Source organism: Haliaeetus albicilla, chromosome 2 (genome assembly GCF_947461875.1).
Source record: "Haliaeetus albicilla chromosome 2, bHalAlb1.1, whole genome shotgun sequence".
In the NCBI taxonomy this organism is placed as follows: Eukaryota; Metazoa; Chordata; class Aves; order Accipitriformes; family Accipitridae; genus Haliaeetus; species Haliaeetus albicilla.
In genome coordinates, this window is record NC_091484.1 from 24852764 (window position 1) to 24874556 (window position 21793).

General features: G+C 37.9%; 1 protein-coding gene across 5 annotated transcripts in view; it reads left to right on the forward strand.

Moving 5' to 3' along the window:
* Positions 1–21793, forward strand: part of ULK4 (unc-51 like kinase 4) — a 257257-nt gene that overhangs the window by 130357 nt on the left and 105107 nt on the right. For all 5 annotated transcript variants that reach the window (XM_069810917.1, XM_069810925.1, XM_069810901.1 and 2 more), the window contains one exon: positions 2514–2562. In XM_069810917.1, the coding sequence (XP_069667018.1) occupies positions 2514–2562 (49 nt within the window). The remainder of the gene's footprint in view (positions 1–2513; positions 2563–21793) is intronic.

Sequence of the window (21793 nt, forward strand, 5' to 3'; positions counted from 1 at the left end):
TATAAATGCTTCTTACGTAGCAAAGTAAGCAGCTTTTGCTGGTGTGAGTAATTCCAATATGCCCTAAGCATAAGATGGTTTGTGCTGGCAAAATTTCATTTTGTCAATGTGGTTGCTGTTACAGTAGTTGCTCTTTCTGAGAGTCTGTGGTGTTTAAATGACCTTTTTTATGTTCAGTATTGTTCTACCCACATCAGCAAAATTCTGTTTTACAGGTATGGTCTAAATTTTTAATTTAACTAGTAGATTTGGCCCTGGAAAATGAACATCAAATATAATAACTCTTCCTATCTGCAATCCTGGGACTCTTTCATGACCCGGCTGTGTCCAAGGTGCCATAACTGTCTGTTTAAGGGTTGTTAGATGGCACAGCGGAGAGCTTTCAGGTTCTCCTGACCTATGTAAGGAACTTGTTGGGATTTCCATTGCATATGGATATTTTTTCCATCAACTTAATAAGAACAGAAATATTCCTTAAATTCAAGCTTCTTAACTTAGAAATAATGAGTTCCTTTCCATGTATGAACTCTTCTTTCTATTGGGTGTAGCTTGTGCCTTTACCCATTTCTGTAGGCAAGTAAAAAATGAACACATTTGGTCGAACAAGGCTGTTACTTAGTTACATTAAACATGTTATACAGGTACATAAAATTATATTGTTTTGTTATGTTTTGACCAATTTAGTGGATGTGTTTTACTCGTCTCTGGGTCCACATGCCAGTGCTGTACAATGCAATAGATCTTCTTACACTAAACCTCTGCTCCCACCCCAACTTCATATGGATTCTACATGGTCATCATTATAACATTTAGGTGAATGCAAGGATCAGAGAAATAGGAAAACAATATGAACTAGGAAACCATTATTTATACTTAATGCACGTATCTGACTTCTAAGTAATTCTCAGTTCTTCATAGATATGATTGTTCTGTTAGCATGCATTTCATTCCTTATTATATTTCCTTTACATAAAATTATTCCAACATGTATGAACAACCAGGGCTCTGATAGGTGATGTTAATCTAAATGAAGCATTTTATGATTTTATGACCCTTGGATGTTTTTTCTAGCCCCCTTTCAATTTTTTCATGAAGTTCTTAGAAGAGAATGTGCAATTCCTTTTAGTTGCTTCAGTTCACAGTCTTAATGCTTCAGCTTATGCTATCCATAAAAATAATACCTTCTCCTCTTTTCTTACTGGACATGAATAAAAACCTCTTAAATGGAAACCTGTAATTTTAGGAATGTATAGGTTCTTTTTAACAAATAGTTTACCAAATAGAATTAATCTGATTGTTGTTGTACCAGAAGCTGGTATAGGGTATTACACAATAAAGCTTCAAACATGTAACTAAATGCTTATTTTAGTCAAATACGACTCCTCTTTATTAACAGAGAACTATTTAATATAACTTTATGTTTTTAACTGACATACTACCTCCAAGACAATTTTGTAGTATGTTATATGCAGAGTTCCCTGAGTAAGTGTGCAAAAGCACCTGCTTCATGTTGAGCGTATGGTCATAGTGCACATCTTCCCTCAATACTTTCAGACATGCTGTCTGTGTTTGAGTTCTGCATTTATTACATGAACTTCATAATACAATCTTATCTTACAGCTATATCACAAGGCTAAACATCCCTATTGTTTATGAAGCAGTTCAGTAATGTTATGAAGACACAAGAGAAAAATCTTTGAAACAGTTTGGTGTTCTCTGTGGTGTTTGGTGAATAGGCATCTAGTACAGTGTGTATGGAAAAGGGACAATCATTCTTCAAATTGGACAATGTAATACAGGAAAGAGTATGTAATCATATAATTCATATGTCATCATAGTGTTTGTGAGACATGCTTTAAGAAATATAAAGTGTTTGGGTTCTAAGAATAGACAAGACTGCATTAATGTAAAGTATTACTGTTTTTTGAGAATATTCTTCTTTCTTTTAAGTATGTATATGCTGTTTTGTATCTGATTTTGAAATTCAGGAGAATATAGCTAAATTATTTTGGGTGACCACTTCTCAGTTTTTGTCAAGAGAAGTGGCTGACGAATGTCTTATATATTAATATGGTAAACCTAAGAAGCTAGTTAATGTGGCATGCTTTAAAAAAACCACAGCATATTTATATTTACACTATGTGCACTGAGTCTATTAATTCAAATTATTAATGGTGCACACCGACTGCTTCATAGTATGTATAGTATTAAATTTCTGAATTTTTATTAATTTCTGCCATTTAAAAATATTAATTTAATTACTGTTCCACTCACTTGAATCACATCAGTGAAGCAGACCTAAAAGCAATTTCCAAAGCGGTATAACATTGCTGTTTCTATTTAATAGCTGAATTGGAGCTCATTTTTGTTGAGAGTTAGTCAAAGGCTGAGGTTCTGGGTCATGGGTTTTGGCAATGGCTCTTCTACTACTCTGATCCTTTTGTGAGTTTAGTGTGTTAAATAAGAATTCTCTTCCTCTCTTTTTAAATAAATCTTAAAATATGTTTTTACAGCCTTGTGGAAGAAATCCGTCTTTTTCCAGTTCTTTTCCAAGTCATCTTGGTAAGAATAATTTTTTATATATATGTATATATTCTATTAGATAGGTTTTATATCTCCCAAATCATGTCAAACTAGTAAGTTTCATTAGGTATGTTGATAAAATAATATGATGTTGATAAAATGAAATTGAGCAGTCTATCACTATAAAAGAATCTAGTAAGCAGCCATTTATGCGGTTCTTACCAACTAATCTACCTGTATAAAAAGTTTCTTTTATAAGATAAATACTTTTTTGAACAAAATAAAACCCAGAAAAATAGAATTAATGAGCTTGATCCTTAATTAGAACTATATATTTGCCCAACCCAAGCAAGAAATGCTTAGGAACTTGCATTTTATTTAACAGTATCAAACCCAAGTTTGATGCTGTTGGCATGATAATGCTAATTCCTGCTACTTACTTTACATTGAAAGAAATTCTAAAAGCATCAAGGATATGATTTTTGGATAGTCACATGCTGAATTTCCATCCTAAGTAGGATCTGCCACTTATGAAGATCATGAAAACTGTTGATGGTTTTATGTCTCTGAAATGTTGTAAAACAAATATGTTAATGAAGAAGAAAAATCTGTAGGCTAGTTTGGAAGCTGGGTCCTGTGCTATCCACTAGCCATCTCATTGCTAAATTCCATAGTCTCTTGTTTATTTTTTTCAATCTTTTTGTTTATGAAGTTGTATCAGGTAAGTGTCCTGTCATGTAAGCATGCTCCTGATGAATACTAAATATGTGTTATAATTAAATATGCATAATTTATGCAGTGCAGGCAGATTGCATACTTGATTGTGTACCATTCTTGAAATTCAGTCTTACTCGGGGTCGATGATGTTCATAAATATGATTCTGAATCAAATTTGATATTCCTTTCTTAGGTTTAAGTATTTTAATCTTTGCCTTTCCTCTGCAGTGATTTATTTCACTGCCTATCATTTTAAATCTCTTAATACTGCATACCCAGATAAGCCCCTTTTTATTAACGTAACCTCTTTAGTGATAGATTTTTGCAGTAGCATACAGAACACAGGCTTTATGATATTTTGTGTACATAAATGTACAAATCTCTTCTTGTGATAAGTATTAACAATAAAAACAACATTTAACAGTAGTTCATAAACAGTTTTGACCTGGGATAAGTACTGCTTTGAGGTAGTAACAAAAGTGGAACACACTGAAATATGGAAGTCAAATGTTTCATGTTAATATCCTCAAATATAGAATTAATGTTTGAAACATCTCCAGGTGTTGCAATCTTGAAATTTAACTGCTGACATACACACACACACACACATGTATATGTTAGTATATAGCTATGAGTATTTGAACATGGTTGTGATCTCTACAAACATTCCCAGATCTTGAAAAACTTTTTATAACTTATCTATAGTCATGGAATTTAAAATGTGTGTATGTCATGCCATGTAAGTAGGATAAGTTGGAGTCAGTCATAAATGCTCCCTCCTGACCTCCACACACACAGTTTGACCTCATGAGTTCTAGAAATAGGTTTTTTTGAGAGTAAAAAGCAGCTAAGCTCAAAATTGGCTGCATGGCTGGTGGTCTGTGAAGGTTTCACAGCTCTCTTAAACCTGTATAGCTATCTTCAAGCTTATTGTTAGAGTTGTGAGGGGGAAAAGCTTATAGCTTTTAGGGAGGAAAAAGAAAAATTCCACTTTCAACATGCTTTGTTTGGAGAAGACACCTGTAATTGCTTCAGTTGTCATATAGAGCATTCAAGCTTTAACAATACAGTGGCTGTCAGCTGTGGTCTTGTTTGGCTGGAGGGATGTAAGATGCAAGACCCCAAGCAGGTTGCCACCCTCCTTACACTATTTCCCTATTTTCCCTACAGAAAAGTGAATTCAGCAAAGGAATGTTAGGCAATTGGGAAGGCTCGGGAGCCAGGACTAATCAGACTGGAAGGATTAATCATTAGGCTATTTTTCCTCATGAACAGAGCAGATTAGCAAACTCCTTCATTATAGGTTTCTGAAGTAATTTTCATGGTCATATGAGTGAAGGGAGCTGCATATCATCATAATTCCCATTACTCTCCATAAACTAGTCTTTGACTAGGTTTATACTTTTATTGGTTTCAAGAAACAGCACAGATCAGTAATGTTGTACTTAGAATTTTACCAGACCCTAAACTATTGAATTTGAATTACGCTTCAGGGTCAGTACACTATTTTATATTGTCAGTAAGTTAATGTAGAGCTATTACTATCAAGTTCAAGGAATATCACTAGTACTTCATAATTTTCTATGCCGAGACCAAATGTCCAATGTATTTTCTATGCATCATTAAGTGTAGTTCATGTTATTTCCAGCGATGCCACTGACAGGACATTGCCTCTTTTAGGCTCTGAAGGGAAATGATGTGGGCTCAGAATTGGCAAGTATCTCCAGGAGCAGCCTTCATTTCTAGGCTGTGCTACAATCAAAGTGGGGTTGAATGTACTAGCTTTAATCTAGCTATCACAGTAGTGAGGACATGATGGCTTGCAGATATGGGGCAATTCACAAGAAGTAGGTTATAGTGTGACTGCTTCTCAGTGCTCATTGATGTAGAGTTGCACTACCTCCTATACTGCATACTACCCTATGTTGTGGTCTAAGCAATAACACTGAGATTTGGCAATTTCTTACCCTCTGTCATGTTAGATCTCTGAACTCAGTTGAATCACACCAAATGTATCCTTTCATGTCATTTATGACTATGATTTTGTAAATGTTATAGTTGCCAAGCAAAAAGAACTCAATCAGTGAAAAAGGCTGTTACTGTCTACCTAAAAAGTTGTTCTAAGAGAATAGCTGTTAGTTTTATTCACCTGAGCTAGGTTTTAGTTACTGATCTTATTAGAAAGAGGCTTTAAATACAGTTGCTGTTCCCCTGGAAACCCTCAACACTCATTTATCACTCAATGCTTAGTTACATTTAGGAAATGCATGTTAATAGTGCAGTTCGTGAATATGGGAAAGACCTGGATACAGTCCTTCCATTGCAAAACTTCAGAGGGGAATTTCATGTTACACTTGAACACAAATTAATTTCATCAGTACCTGATGCCAGATCTTAGCCCTAGCGTTTGCATAGATTATGAGTAGTTCTGCAAAGTAATATGAAGGTATGACTGCAATATGAGGAAATATTTATCTTCCTATAATGTCTAATCAGATCAGTAAAGACGTAGTGATGTGCGTGTGTGGAAAAAGGGAGACGTATTGACAATACATGAGTATATTCAGGACAGTAAGTGATGGAAAAACACAAGGAAAGCTAGCATCATAAAGTGCAAAATTTAAAAGGTGCAAACTCCCCTTGGCAACAAGATTAAAAATAATGAGCCAAACGCCATGATGACTTAAATGATGCCAAAAGTTGGGTTGATACAAGGTATACATATGAAATGCTGCTGTTGATGAAGTAGAAGGGATTGTAGCAGGAAAAGTTACTGTGGGATATGTTTCATGTTTTACTTTCTTGCTGCCTTTTTCTGCTACATTCTTACTATTCTGTTTCTAATATATTTTGCTATGTCAAACCTGTGATCTGTCTGCAATATCAGTATATTATGTACTATTAAGTTATAATGCTGGAGTGAGGTTGATAAAGGAATTGGAAGTGTTTTACTCCTATATTTATAAATGATGGCTATTTGTATTTTAGATTGCTAGCAAGATTTTGCTGAGTGGCTGGCAATGAAGTTGGCATATGTGTTACTTTCTGCACTATGTTACTTTTTAGAGGAGGTAGGACCGAGACTCTCCACACATCATAAATATTACCTGGCCTTTCTTTAGGGTTATCTGAATCTAAGCTATTGCATAGAAAAGAAATTCTGTGTAGTTGGTGAAATTCTGGGTTTCTGCCAATAAGTTTTAAAACTAAAGCTAACGATGTTTGTGATTAGGAGCTCAGTGCTATCGTCTTTTTAAAGCTTAATATTCAGTTGTGTCTTTATCCTATTAAAATCTCTAGCGTAATTTTCAATCACACCAGCATCTCACAGACTTCAGTTTTTGCTGTCAGATTTGTTTTGCAACATTCTGTATTTTCACAGTGATCACATGAAAAATGTGGCAACATAGATGTAAAGGCATATCCTTTTAATAAAAATTACTTTATAGTAAGATTGGAAGTTAGTGTATTTATAAATGATATCTTATTATTAAATACCATAAACCAATGGTAGGTAGTATCTTAGTGTCTAAACTGTACAATCTAATTTAAAGGTACAAATATAATGATTATTTTATTTATACTGTTGATCTATCCTTGACACAAGCAAGTCCACATCTTTTCTTTACATTTTTTTAAATAATTTAATTCTAAAATTACAAATTTTAATTTATTTGCCTTTAAATACCATGGAAAGCTGTTACTTTGAAAATACAAAATATGTTTCTTTTTGTAGTCATATTCATATATTTTTGTCTGGTTTTCCTAGTTGTGTCTAGGATTGAGGTTTTATACTGTCCCTGTGTATTTTGGGACTGCTATATGAGTCCATGTTAAAAAGTTTAATTACAGAACTGGACGTCTTAAACTAAAGGATCATATACTGTTCATGTTTTTGTTAGACTGCAGTAAACCTGTGCTTGAATGCTCAAAAAATGCTTCAGAATCATTGTCATGCCGGCAGACACTGATCCTCTTGGAAGGTGTGCTTTGCTCACTTTGTTGTAATTGCAGTTGAAAATCAAGTTCATTATTCCATTGAGTGCTAAGGAAGAGAGTATGAGCTAGGCAGGATTATCAGAAAAATTGTGACAGTTACATCAAAATCAGTTAAACATATTCATACTTTAAAAGAAGAAACAACCCACTCCACTTTTATTTGGGTAACACCTTCTTTACAAGAAAGCTAATAATTTCGGGAAATTTTGTTGATAAGTAGGAGATACATAGCCGTGTATAACTAGATTGCTTTGGGTTTTTTTTAAATTAAAAATAATTTTAACCAAAGTCCTTCAATTAAAGAAAAAATAATTGTGAAAAAGAAGTCATGTAGCAGCCAAGTGGAAGCAGTGGTTGGATTTTATATTTCATTTTGAATTTTAATTGGAGGAAAAAATCAGGCTACAGGAAATGATTACAGTCAGATTCCACTCCTTGTGATCCAGTTAAAGCAACGAAGCCACCCACTTAGAACAGTTTAAAAATAGTACTTGTTTTCTGACAAGCCTTTCGTGTGAAAATACTATAAAAAGGAAAAAAACAGTGGAGAGGGAAAGCAGGAGCCTCATCATTCCTATTTTACTTGGTTTCTGTTTTCTACTGAGAGACTGCAGTCAAATATCATTTGAGGGAAGAGGTAGAGGTATTTTTCTGTTTAGCAGCCACATGGGTGATAGGTATAGAGGAACATGTATCAGAGGTTATTGCAACAGTTGAAGCATTAGTTTACTTGTGTCTGCTAAACTAAGCACCTTTTAGTCCAGCGTGGTGCACACCTTGTTGGTTGTCTAGAAGAATGGGGAGCATTTTTCTAACTCTTGAAAGTAGTTGTAGATCATCCTGGGTGGTTACTTGAAACAGTAGAGTAGGAGACTCATATATTCTGTAGAGACTACAAGTTTATGCTGCCAAACTCATCTGCTGGAGAAAATTAGGACAGTGGTTATGGCAAATAATATAAGCGCTAGCACTTAGTGTGAAACAGGCAGTTGGTCCTCTACACTGTGAATGACCTTTGAGCTAAGGTCCCTCTTTAAGCTCTGTGGTTGCATGAGAAGATTGATACTGGTAGAAACTGATAGCTATTGACATTTCACTCCAGTCTGTGGGTGTACTCAACCCTTAATTTAGCCTCAGCCCTCTATTCAAAAAATCAACACAAATATATCTGGGAATGGTTAGGCAACATATGTTTTAAAGAACAGGAAACAGTATTTATTTTAATAGCTTTGTGTGTGGTATTCCTGTTCCTGTCTGTATATTCAATGCTGTTATAAAAAAGTTAAATGCAATGGCTCGTTTTGGTCTATTTAGTCTGCTCATTACTGCTTTTAGGGAAAATCTGCATTTAGAAGGTGTCTGAAATACATTCTAAGAGTGATTTTTATGGCTTTTACAGGATGGGCATTAGTTATAGTTAGGAACCTTAAATTTATCCATAATGAATATCTGTATTTTCTTCTATTTGTGAAATATGCCTATTTCCTAAAATCTGCTAGATTTAATAGCCAAACTGTATGCTGTGGCAGCATATGTAAAACTGCTGCAACAGATTAGGAATGTAATCTATGTGGATGTCTGAAAGTGAAAATGCCAAAATCCTATTTTAATGGGTGCTTTATAAAGCAAAATAATTGCTTGTTTTGAAAGATTTAATATCCAAAGATTGGTTAAGGAGAAACTAGTGAAAAAGTGTTAGACTATCTTAGATTTTATATGTTTGAAATTATAAAAAATTATGAGATACCCTTTAAAGAAGATAAATGTAATGCTAATGTAAAAATTACTGTGAGTAGAAGAACACTTTAACAATGAGTATGGTCTAAATCTTTTCCAAACTGACATAGATTTCTTACCAATGCATTGAAGTCTTGTGTCACCATTCAGTAAGGTATTACATTTATTCTCTTTTTAATGCTAAATCAAATGAATAGGAGTGTTCCTAAAGACTGAAGAAGATATTGTAAAAGGCAGTAGGGTACAGTATGTTAATTTCCAATTTTCAAGGAATAAAATATGGCTCCTCTGGTAGAAATGTTGGTTTTTTTATTACTCTGTTAACTTGCTTAAACACTTTAGTTTAAGGATGAGATGCCTGAGACTACTTATCTCTTTTAAATTGCTGACTTGACAATAGTGTATACTTTAAAAAGGATAAGTCTGCATATCAGAATACGTACTCTTGGAAAACATGTGTAAGTGTAACTTTCTTGAGAATTTTTTAGCAGGAAGCAGAATCTTACTAAAAGAAGGTTGGGGTTTTTTCCAGAAACAATTTAGATTTTATTTTTTTGTCAGTAATATTTCAGTCAGGAGTTTCTGGGAAGTGTTTATGTATCTATACATTTATAAATGATTAGTGTTGAATCAGGTTGTTAATCTGTTAAGGTCAATTGTTCTCTCTAAGTATTAACACTATACACAGAATGAACTCTTAACAGTTTTGTTTTATTGATGTGTAACTATCATCTTCTTACCTGGTGGCAACGAAACTATTAGAAGCTACAATGCATCGTATAAAAGCCGTTTCTGATTGTGCTTAATAATGAGAACCCATGGTATATGGTTTGTTTCCCCAGATATTATTAGAGGATGTGCAGTGGATTTGCATATGGATGAAGCAAACACAGAATCATACAGTATCTCAATTTGGAAGGGACCCTTAAGGATCACCGAGTCCAACTCCCTGCTCCTCAAAGGGTTACCTAAAACTAAACCATATGACTATAAGAACATCATCCAGATGCTCCTTGAACTCTGATAGCCTTGGTGCTATGACCACTTCCCTGGGGAGCCTGTTCCAGTGACAGACCACCCTCTCAGTGAACAACCTTTTTCTAATGTCCAATCTGAACTTCCCCTGACGCAGCTTCATTCCATTTTCATGTCCTACTGCTGGTCAGCAGAGAGAGGGTATCAGCACCTCCCCCTCCACTGTCCCCCATGAGGAAGTTGTAGGCTGTGATGAGTTCACCCCTGAGCCTTCTCTTCTGCAAGCTGGACAAACCAAGTGACCTCAGCTGCTCCTCATAAGTCTTGTCCTTGAAACCTTTCACCATCTTAGTCGCCCCGCTCTGGACACACTCTTAATAGTTTCATGTCCTGATATTGCGGCGCCAAAAACTGCACACAGTACTTGAGGTGGAGCCACAACAGTGCAACGTAGAGTGGGACAATCACCTCCCTCAACCAGCTAGCTGTGCTATTCTTGATGCACTCCAGGACACGGTTGGCCTTTTTGGCTGCCAGGGCACACTGTTGACTCATATTCAACTTGCCATCAACCCAAACCCCCAGATCTCTTTCCACAGGGCTGCTTTCCAGCCTCTCATCCCCCAATAAAAAGGTCATCAAAAGCTTCCTTTGCATAGGCATTTTGCTACAAACATTATTTGGAAAAAGATTTTACTTTTTCAGTATAATTGTAACTTATGCTACACTTTCAACATGTTTGCTATAACCACAAAGCTTAAGGCTTGTCTGTGCTGCAGTCAGTGTGTGGCAGCAATTCACAAAGATGTCTCCACCTAACTTTGAGCTAGTAGCTTAGCTAACATTAGAAATGTGGATGCAGCAACTGAGGGCTTAGAAAGCTTAATAAATACTTGGGCAGTTAGCTGCTGCAGCCATCCTGCTTTGGGTCACCTAGCAAGTTCAAAGCGGAGGATGTCTTTACAATTAATGTATGGATGTCCTCCCATATGTGCAAAAGACCAATGTAGTTTGAAGAAATGTCATGGAAAGGACTGGAAGTGGAGTGTCGGAAGTGATGGGAACATGTTCTGGGGACTTAGGGACCACATGGCAACCACACGCTGCTCATTTGGAGGGATGCCATATACCTCCAAGGTGGTGTACCACTTCCTTTGTGTCCTTTTTATGAATATCTTGAGCTTGAGATAATGAAGAAAATACTGTATAATTAAAACTTTTGCATGTGCAAATTCTAGACCTTTCTAGAAAGTTCCTCTTAACAGCTGCTAGCTTTAAACAGAGCTGGAATGATTTACTTTCCCTCCATAACCTTGAGAAAGTTATTGTTGGTGGGGGGGTTTATGTTGTTTCTCTGAGTGGTATTAGTAGCTGATATTCAGCTGTTCTTGTAGAGTTGCTTGAGTCAAATAGTTTTGACTGGTTTTAATTCAACTTTCTAATATTGAGAGATCATAATGGTAGTAGTTCAATGTGCGTCTGTTACAGATGACAGAATTTGAGAAGAACAGGTTTTCAGGTTTTTTCATTTACCCGAAGTACATGATTTGTGGAATGAAGAATGGGCTTGTTGGCAGAGTACTGAGAGAATTAAGGGAGCTGGTTCCTATTCCTGCTGATGATCCATGTTTCTTCTTGACACTGGGCAAATTGTATAAGGTTTCTTTTTCAGATGTGGTTACTGTGCTTCTATGCTTCGTGTGTCCGATGAGCACATTTACAAAACCATCAGAAATTGGTGCTCATTAGTCTACAACTAGGCCTGTTTAAGGTCCCAGCTGGACCTTATTTAAGCATAATTCTTTAATGAATTTTCCTTATGGTAAGGTAGTACCTAAACTATAAATGTACATCACAGGAATGTAGGGATGATAAATTCATTAGGATTTAGAGGGTATTCAGATTTTGTTATGGGAAGCACTGTACAAAGTGAAGGGGATCAGGCCCAGTCAGCATGGGTTTACGAAAGGCAGGTCCTGCTTGACCAACCTGATCTCCTTCTATGACCAGGTGACCCGCCTAAGGCCTTTGACTCTGTCTCTCATGGTATACTCCTTGAGAAACTGGCATCTCGTGGCCTGGATAAGTGCACTCTTCACTGGGTGAAAAACTGGCTGGATGGCCAAGCCCAGAGGGTAGTGGTGAATGGTGTGAAATCCAGTTGGTGGCGGGTCACAAGTGGTGTTCCCCAGGGCTCGGTGTTGGGCCCTGTTCTGTTTAATATCTTTATTGATGATTTGGATGAGGGGATTGAGTGCACCCTCAGCAAGTTTGCAGATGACACCAAGTTGGGAGGCAGGGTCGATCTGCTTGAGGGTAGGAAGGCTCTACAGAGAGATCTGGACAGGCTGGATCGATGGGCTGAGGCCAATTGTGTGAAGTTCAACAAGGCCAAGTGCCGGGTCCTGCACTTGGGTCATGGCAACCCCATGCAGCACTACAGGCTTGGGGAAGAGTGGCTGGAAAGCTGCCTGGCAGAGAAAGACCTGGGGGTGCTGGATGACAGCCAGCTGAATATGAGCCAGCAGTGTGCCCAGGTGGCCAACAAGGCCAATCGCATCCTGGCCTGTATCAGAAATAGTGTGGCCAGCAGGAGCAGGGAGGTGGTTGTTCCCCTGTACTCGGCACTGGTGAGGCCGCACCTCGAGTGCTGTGTTCAGTTTTGGGCCCCTCACTACAGGAAAGACATTGAGTTGCTGGAGCATGTCCAGAGAAGGGCAACCAAGTTGGTGAGGGGCCTGGAGCACAAGTCTTATGAGGAGCGGCTGAGGGAACTGGGGCTGTTTAGTCTAGAGAAGAGGAGGCTGAGGGGAGACCTTATCGCTCTCTACAACTACCTGAAAGGAGGGTGCAGTGAGTTGGGTGTTGGTCTCTTCTGTCAGGTGGCTGGAGATAGGACAAGAGGAAATGGCCTCAAGTTTTGGCAAGGGAGGTTTAGGTTAGGTATTAGGAAAAATTTCTTTACTGAGAGAGTTGTCGAACATTGGAATGGGCTGCCCAGGAAAGTGGTTGAGTCACCATCCCTGGAGGTATTCAAAAAGTGTGTAGACAAGGCACTCCAGAACATGGTTTAGTGGGCATGGATGATGGTTGGACTTGATGATCTTGAAGGTCTTTTCCAACCTAAATGATTCTATGATTCTAAATTCTAAATAAATGTGAACAGCCTATTTTATGACTGTATGTCTGTGTAGATCTATCACCAGTACAATTGCTGGTGCAAAAATAAAAATATGTGAGGGGAAGCAGAGCCATCCTTTAAATAATTTTAATATTATAAATTAATATTTTCCATAATAAAATGGCTTTTTAAAAGGAAAAATTACTAAAGCATATCCTTCTATCACACTTTCTTATCCGGAAAATTATTTTGAGCCAGTGCTCCTGTTAGGGGAGGGAATAATATTATTTACAAAATCACCTGAAGCTCCAATTCTGAGAGAAAAATTGAGTCCACAGCATTTGTGACAGCATTTTGTTCTTTTATAGGAAGGAAATTCAGCTCTTTGCATCTTAAAGGAATTGCTTTCTATTGCTAGACCCTAATATTTTAGTGTGTGTGCTACATAACTTTTTTTTTATTTTATATTCAGTGCTAAGGGACAAAAGAAGATTCATGTATAAACAATATTCTTATGTGTTTCTTGGTAGGTTTTTTAATCCTGTCCCAGAAGTCAAAAAATTTTACAGATAATAAACATGAGCCTAAAAGACTTTAATAAGGCTTTAAAGCTAGCTATAACATACTGGAAAAGAAAATCACAAACAAGTAGTGAAGTGGTAAGTCTGTGCTTTGCAGAAATAGTGACCATGATTACTGCTGGTACTAGAACATATTTCTAAGTTTTATGATGTTGTGACTGTTTTCCATCTCTTTGATTTCACCATTCATGTTTTATTTTACTGGTCTTCAATAAGCAGGCAAGCATACTGGTTTTGTGGAGGTTTTTTTTTTTTTTTATAGAATGTTTCTAAACTAGTCAAAAGTGGATGGTTGTTTTGTGTATTATGGTATAATGTCTTACAAGTTGTCTTTTGAAAGAAAATATTTTTACAATGCATTTCAAAGAAAAAGTTGTTGCAGAGTAACAGTCCCTGTTGTGCCTTGCATGGGCAGATCCCTGTCTTTATGACTTCGTTGCTCTGCCTGTCCCAAGAACATTTCACAACGTTGCTTCACAGTGACTTACAGCCCAGCTGAGGCTTCTGGTCTTTTTGCTTCTTCTGCTGGTTGGGACAAACAGCCCAATGTCACAGGGATGCATGGCAATGACACCGTTTAAACTCTCCTTAGAACAATTAACAAATAACTATAACCCTAATATTTGTCCAGTGTTGTGTTACGGAATACAGAACTCCTGTGATCCCTTCAGGGATTGATTTGGGATCTGACGCAACAGTTGTCCAAAAGTCTCCACCCCTGCAAAGGGCAGAGAATCTGCTTATTATTGTGTGCTGGCCCTTGGGTGTTTCTCAAAATCCTCTAGGTGTCTACTATTTCTAGAGGATTGCCTGTTGTCCTTTGGACCTTGCTGGTCCCTGGTAGCTGGCACTTCCCTTAATCTTCTCCAATTACAAAGGCTGTAATAGTGCTTAATCTGAACAATTTTTAAAAGTTAGGTTTTCTTGGAAGGCTAAACTGGCTAGGAATACATAGTTTGTTCAAATACTGTGTTCAGAGAAGAATTTTAGATCTATTGCAAGAGACTGTAATAGCACTTACCCTGAACCTTTGACATCTTGGAGCAAGCTGAGGGAATAAACACCCTGATGACCAGGAGGCCTGGAGCACATGGCAGACACGGGAAGGCTGAGGGAACAGGTTTCATACAACCTTTGCAAAGAAGGCTTGGAGGGATTTTATTCCTGTTTGTAGCTACCTCATGGGACAGTACAGAGAAGATGAAGCCTGACTTGTCTCAGCAGTGCACAATGGAAGGACAAGAGGATGAATGCAAGTTGGAAGATGGGAAGTTTCAGCTTGATATAGGAAGAAACTTTTTGCTGTGGGGAGGGTGGTCAAACACTGGAACAAGGGTCCAGAGGTGTTGTAGCATCTCCATCCTTGGTCCTCTTAAAACTTAGGTGGATGCAGCCCTGAGCAAGGGGTTGGACGAGAGAATTCCAAAGGTGCCTTCAACCATATGTCATTCTGTGATTGGCCCAATCCAGTCCGTCTTCTTAAAATCCAACCAACCAACCAAAAACTACCCCACGGGTTATCTCCTGGCAAGGTAGCCACCATTCACTGTGTCTGTACCTGTGGTTAGATATGTTAACTCCTCTAGATTAGGATCCAAGTCAGTAATCTCACAGGCAAGTTTGGGTTTCCTAGCTCTTCATCTATTTCCTGCTTCCTAATTCCTTGTGAGCTTTGACCTTTAAGTAAGCAAGGTGGATGGCCTGAAGTGGCAATGCTTATTCAGGTGGCTTGGTTTCGCTTCCTTATCTGAGCCAGCTACATTTTATACTGCACGAGGGTGTTCTTTTATGAACCAAATCCAAGACAAACTGTAGATCAGAGTTGGGTGGGTGGATGTATAAAGTCAGTGAGTGTTCCTGCCAACTTGTTTTCTCTGGCAATACTCTGGGACATTATGCAAGGTACCTTAAACATGAGTCTTGCTTTTGTGGGTTTTGAACAGTGTTCTGAACAAATTTTTTAATTAAGTGGTATATATGAGACTTTTGTGATTGGGTAGTTTGAATATTGCTGCAGAGAATTTAGGGCAAAAAAGGTAATATTTTCCTAATGATTATATTTTTACTTAAAAACAGTGCAGCTCTGACCTTTAAGGGAGCATGCCAACTTCAGCTTTGCACCTGACAGCTAAAGTTGATGCTATTAGATTTTTCTTGGAAACCTGGAGGAGTTTCCTCTAAAACTAAATAGAAAACAAGTGTACTTAGGTGTTAACTAACACCTTTCTTTTTAATTCTGTCACCTTTGGAACAGTTAAGATTTGTAGAATATTTGAAATATGTACTGAGAAGATTTTTATAGTGTTTAGGAGAATTATATGTAAAAAAAAAGAAAAATTAAGGATTAATAAGTACTCTATTGTAGTTTAAACTATGGTGTTAAGTATTTTCATTGGTTTTTGCTGCAATTCAGACATCCTATAAAAACCTATTGTTTTCTCACACTAAGTAAAGATAGCTTGAATCCATGCATAGTTCAAAAGACTTTAAAAAAAAGGAAAAGACATAAATTTTTGCCCTGAAAGGGAAATCGTATTTCTTTCATTTGTCATTTTATATTGATATATAGCTTTAAATAATAGTGTCCAGTATTTCATTTCATAGTGTGTTCTTCTGTCTAGCCCATTCTGTCAGGAATCCTTCTGTTAGAGTTCCCCCAGTTTAGTCCGAATGAGAGGAGTTTATGACCTTTTTCTGTGGTCACTGAACATTGTACCAGGAATTTCAGTTCAGTCATCAGATCAGTCCGTCAGTCTTGGGAACTCAAGACAGAAGGGTAATGAGCTTATATTCCTTAAGGATGGATGTCACCAGCAGCAGGAGTGAGAGAGCAGGACTGACCATCACCACAGACCGCCCTAAGACTTGGATAGGCATGCCAATTGGTACTCAGGTTCTCTCCCCTCCCAGTTTTTCTGCAAACGCAAAGTGTTTTAAGATCTTACAAAGTTTACAGTGCAGAATTTCTGGATCAAGGGTTTTTTCCTCTCTTCAACAGTTTTGGGTTGGTTTTTTTTTTGGTAGTTGTAAAGCTGTTTAACATTGTGGTGGGTTGACCCTGGCTGAACGCCAGCTGCCCACCAAAGCCATTCTATCACTCCCCCTCCTCAGATGGACAGGGGAGAGAAAAATATAACAAGGGGCTTGTGGGTCGAGATAAGGACAGGAGAGATCACTCACCAATTACTGTCACGGGCAAACCAGACTCAGCTTGGGGAAAATTAACTCAATTTATTACAAATCAACCAGAGTAGGGTAATGAGAAATAAAACCAACCTCAGAACACCTTCCCTCCACCCCTCCCTTCTTCCCAGGCACAACTTCACTCCCAGATTCTCTACCAACCCCCCCAGCGGCACAGGGGGACGGGGAATGGGGTTTAGGGTCAGTTCATCACATGTTTTTTTCTGCTGCTTCATCCTCCTCAGGGGCAGGACTCATCACACTCTTCCCCTGCTCCAGCGTGGGGTCCCACCCACGGGAGACAGTCCTCCACGAACTTCTCTAACGTGGGTCCTTTCCACAGGCTGCAGTTCTTCACGAACTGCTCCAGCATGGGTCCTTTCCACGGTGTGCAGTCCTTCAGGAGCACACTGCTCCAGCGTGGGTCCCCCACGGGGTCCCAAGTCCTGCCAGAAAACCTGCTTCATGGGCTCCTCTCTCCACAGATCTGCAGGTCCTGCCAGGAGCCTGCTCCAGCGCAGGGTTCCCACAGGGTCACAGCCTCCTTCGGGAACCCACCTGCTCCGGCGTGGGGTCCTCCACGGGCTGCAGGTGGATATCTGCTCCACCGTTGACCTCCATGGGCTGCAGGGGGACAGCCTGCCTCACCATGGGCTTCACCACGGGCTGCAGGGGAATCTCCGCTCCGGCGCCTGGAGCATCTCCTCCCCCTCCTTCTTCACTGACCTGGGTGTCTGCAGGGTTGTTTCTCTTACATGTTCTCACTCCTCTTTCTGGCTGCTGTTTCTGTCCCAGCAACTTTTTTTTTCCTTCTTAAAAATGTTATCCCAGAGGCGTTACCACTATCGCTGATTGGCTCAGCCTTGGCCAGCAGCAGGTCCGTCTTAGAACCGGCTGATATTGGCTCTGTTGGACGCAGGAAGCTTCCAGCAACTGCTTACAGAAGCCACCCCTGTAACTCCCCCCCCCGCCCCCCCCCGCTACCAAAACCTTGCCACACAAAGCCAATACAAGCATTCACATATTCTTTCATCACACTTGTTTTGAGCCTTTTTTGATAGAAATTTTATACATAACCTTCAGAATCTTGTATTTGTGTAATTAAAATCCTCTCAAGTTTTTTTGACACCTAATACTACTCACTTCCAGTTTAATTTGCACTCCTTTTCAAAGCAACCCTGAAACCTGTATGTGTTCTGAAGTATTGCACAGTGTGCCTGCTGTCAACAGTCCCGACTCTACATACGCAGCGATGCAAGACGTGTTGCCATTATCACTCGGGAATGAGAGATCATGGTTAGATAAAAACACAGTCTAATAAAAACATCTGCTTAATCCTTAGTCCTGGTCAGAAAAGCATTCTGAATGTTACAGATTATAAGAGGAAGTATTACAGTGTTAAGCAGAAAAACATTGTGCCGTGTTAATCCATGTGTGGATTTTGGGTTTCCCATCTCAAAAAAGTTGTAGTAGAACTGCAAAAAATGCAAAGAAAAGAGACACAGATGATCAAAGGTCTGGAATGGCTGCTGTGGAAGAGATTACTCTTCCATACACTTTAATCTGGAAGGTGATGATTGAGAGGGAAGTATGACATATACATAGCGTACAGTCATGAGTGGCACATACAAGGTGAATAGGGAACAGTATTGCTGTTTGCTGTATCTTCTAATATAAGACCTGTATTACAAGAATATTTGCAGCTGGGATCTCAAAGACTGACAAAAGGTGATACTGCTTCTTCCAGGGTTAAGCTCAGCTGTGAACTCTGTCCCATAGGGTCTGCAGTTTACTTGAATTAAAAAAGAGACTGGACAAAGTAATGGAAGAAAAATCCATTGAAAGCTGTTATATTCAAAAGATCTGCTTCTGGCTCAAAGTCCTTGGGCTGTGAATTCGTAGAGGCTGGGGAAAGTGTTCTGTATACCTGGCTTGTACTTGCAGGGCTTCTTCTGTCGCAAATGTTTTAGATATGTTGTTGGGGTAGGTAGACTTTTAGTTTAAACTGAGTCAGGTTCTGCTTTATATACTGAAAATGCATACATGGGAAACTTTCTGTATTTTAAGTTTTTAGTTATTAGCTGTAGAAGTTTGTCTTGCCACTCCTACTTTTGTATGAGAAACCAGATTATTTTTTATGATTTAAACAAAATTACTTGTTTTCTGAAGCAACAAGTCATTTCTTTAAGAAATTAGCAAGTTAAAATACATAGTATTAGCTTTGAGTTATGAGGTTAATTTTCAGTCTGTGCTGTTTATTTGGTTGGATGCAGATATGTTGGTATTAATGAGTACATGAGTTAAAAATAAACAGTAATTTTGAGAATTCAGAAACAAATTTGGACATAAAGTTTGTATTTAAGCTTTTATTTTTAGTTGTATGAATTACAAAATATATAGTATTTAATATCAAGCTCTGTTTCAGTCCTTTAACTCCAGCAGGGTTTACTTGTGTGAATGTAGGTGTCTGCCTGTATCTCTAATTGTACCTGACTTAAGAAATGTTTTGGAAATTTCTTCTTGATTAAGGAAGGTAATAATAATAACAAAAATCTATTCCTATTTTTAAGTTGCATCCTGCTCCATCTCAGTGTGAGTTATTCAGTAGGCATATCCTGAATTTTTATCATAATTTCCTAACATAAGTTTTGTCCTAAGTATTTCTAGTTAGAATTTATATTGTCTTGTTTATATGTTATGAAATATGTATCTTTAAACAGCATATGCAAAAAGGTATTTTTCACTTACTCATGAATGCTTTTTTAGAATACGAAAAGTAATTAGGTTCTGTGATTTGGTGTAATGTTGGGGTTTTTTTCAGAGTGTGTGTATGTGTTTTTCAGTATAGAGAAACTTGCTGGAAACTGTGGCCACAAAATGGAATATATACTCTTAGGAGTTTTCATACTAAAAATGATGTATGATTTTTTTTGTTTCTCATTTTCAGTTTAAGGAGAATTATCGACAGGTTATAAGACTTACAATTCCTTTTACATTTTTAACTGAATATTTAGTATCTATGATAAAACTATGGGGTTAATGGTGTTGGTATAATATTAATTAATTTATTATGCTAAAATGATTTTGAAGGCTTGTATGTTTCAAATAGTATGTCATTCACAAATAAGTAAAATAATCTTTTCTGCTTAGAAATGTCATTTATAAAAAAGTCAAATATCTAAATTACAATTGGAGATTAAGTATTTGTGTGTGTAAGTATGTATCTATCTTGCCATGTACTTAAGTCATTGCAGTTATGTCTAAAAATCAGGTGGTACCTAATCTACTTCCCAGGTTAATTCATGTTTGTTTATTTTAATGGGAGTTTGATTCATCTAGGGGCTCTTGTTTGCATGGAAAACATTGGAAATTCTTCTGTTTGAATAGACATCTTTGAGGGTTTTTCATGCTTTCTTTGGCTATTGTGGGTTACTTGGACTCCATATGAAATCTGAATTTTGTCATACCTTATTTCCTTTAGGTCTTTTTTGACGTACGGTTGTGATCACATTACTTTTTTGTACAGGCAACTAGAAAGAGCATAAAAAAAGGCTGGACTGGGTCAGATCAAGGGTCTTGGCTAGCCTGCTAGTTTTGTATCTGACAGTGGCCACAAGTGGATGTCTAGAAAAAAGTTATCAGAAAGACTAATCCTATCTGATGTGTCCACCAAGTACTTTCTCTACATCCAACCACTTTCAACTCAAGACCCCCCTGAGCTGGCTGTAGTTACTCTGGGTTTAGCATTCGCAATGGACATCCTTTCCATGGCCTTGTCCAACCTAGCTCCCCTTGAGGGCCCATAATAAACTGCTCAAGTTCCCAACACTGTGGTAGGGCGCTGCACAGCCTGGCTTTGCATAGTGTGAAGAAACAGCTCCTTTTGTCTGTTTTGAACATGGCTCCTATTAGATTAATTGATTATTTCTTGGTTCTCTATTCAAGAAATCAGCAAACAATGGATCTTCATCCACTTATGACACCCTTGATTTTATAAATGACAATATTCCCCCCTCAGTTGACTAAAACAGTTTGCTGGACTACAAAGCCATCATTACTTAGGTGTTTTTAAATGGAAGATGTTCCACACTTTTGATCATTCTCGCTGCTTTCTCGGAATATTTTCCACCTTCATGTATAATTTTTGAGATGTAGGACCGGAGTGGAGTGTTCAAAGGGTGGATGAGCTGTGGGTTTATACAGTGGCATAGCAGTGTTCTCTTTTTTTATTCTTCCTTCTTTTCCTTACATTTCACTTTGGTTTTTTTGCCTGCTGTCATTGAGCTGTCATTTGTGTGAAACTGTCTTTCCTAACCTGAGGTTATTAGTTCATATATGAAGTTAGTATTTTTTCCCCACCAGGTACATGGCTTTATGTACCTTAAATTTCAAAGGTACCTTCAGATAGATACAATGTTTCTCCCTCCATTTACACAGATTCCCTATCTATGAACAAGTTTCAGAGCTCTCGATGTTTAACATAGCACATTTCCACAGGATTTGTATGATATTAAAGCTCTTTTCACTCAGTCATTATAATTGGACAATTTTCACACTTATTAGAGAAAAAAATACTTGGGAGGTGGTTGGGGATGGGTAAAGGGATAATTGCACTCCTTGTTAATTAGAGATTTAACTGGTATCATGCTCAGAAAGCACATTACTTCCGTCACACCCCTTTCCTCCAAATGTTCCTTGGCATTTTCTGCCTTTCTCCTCCATTTTAATTTAAATAATGCAGCAAAAGTAGTTAATCTTCTGGATTGGTAGCTGGTTCTGCTGTGAATAAAATCAAACAAATTAAATTCTTTATCTTTCATCATCCATCCTCCCCCACTTTTATCAGTAGCTGGTAAATCTTGCCTCCTGTTCTATTAGGGTTTTTTTTCTCAGTCTCACAGGCCTGCAGTGCCCACAGCTTGGACACATTTCATTTTATTTACTAGTTCTCCTACAA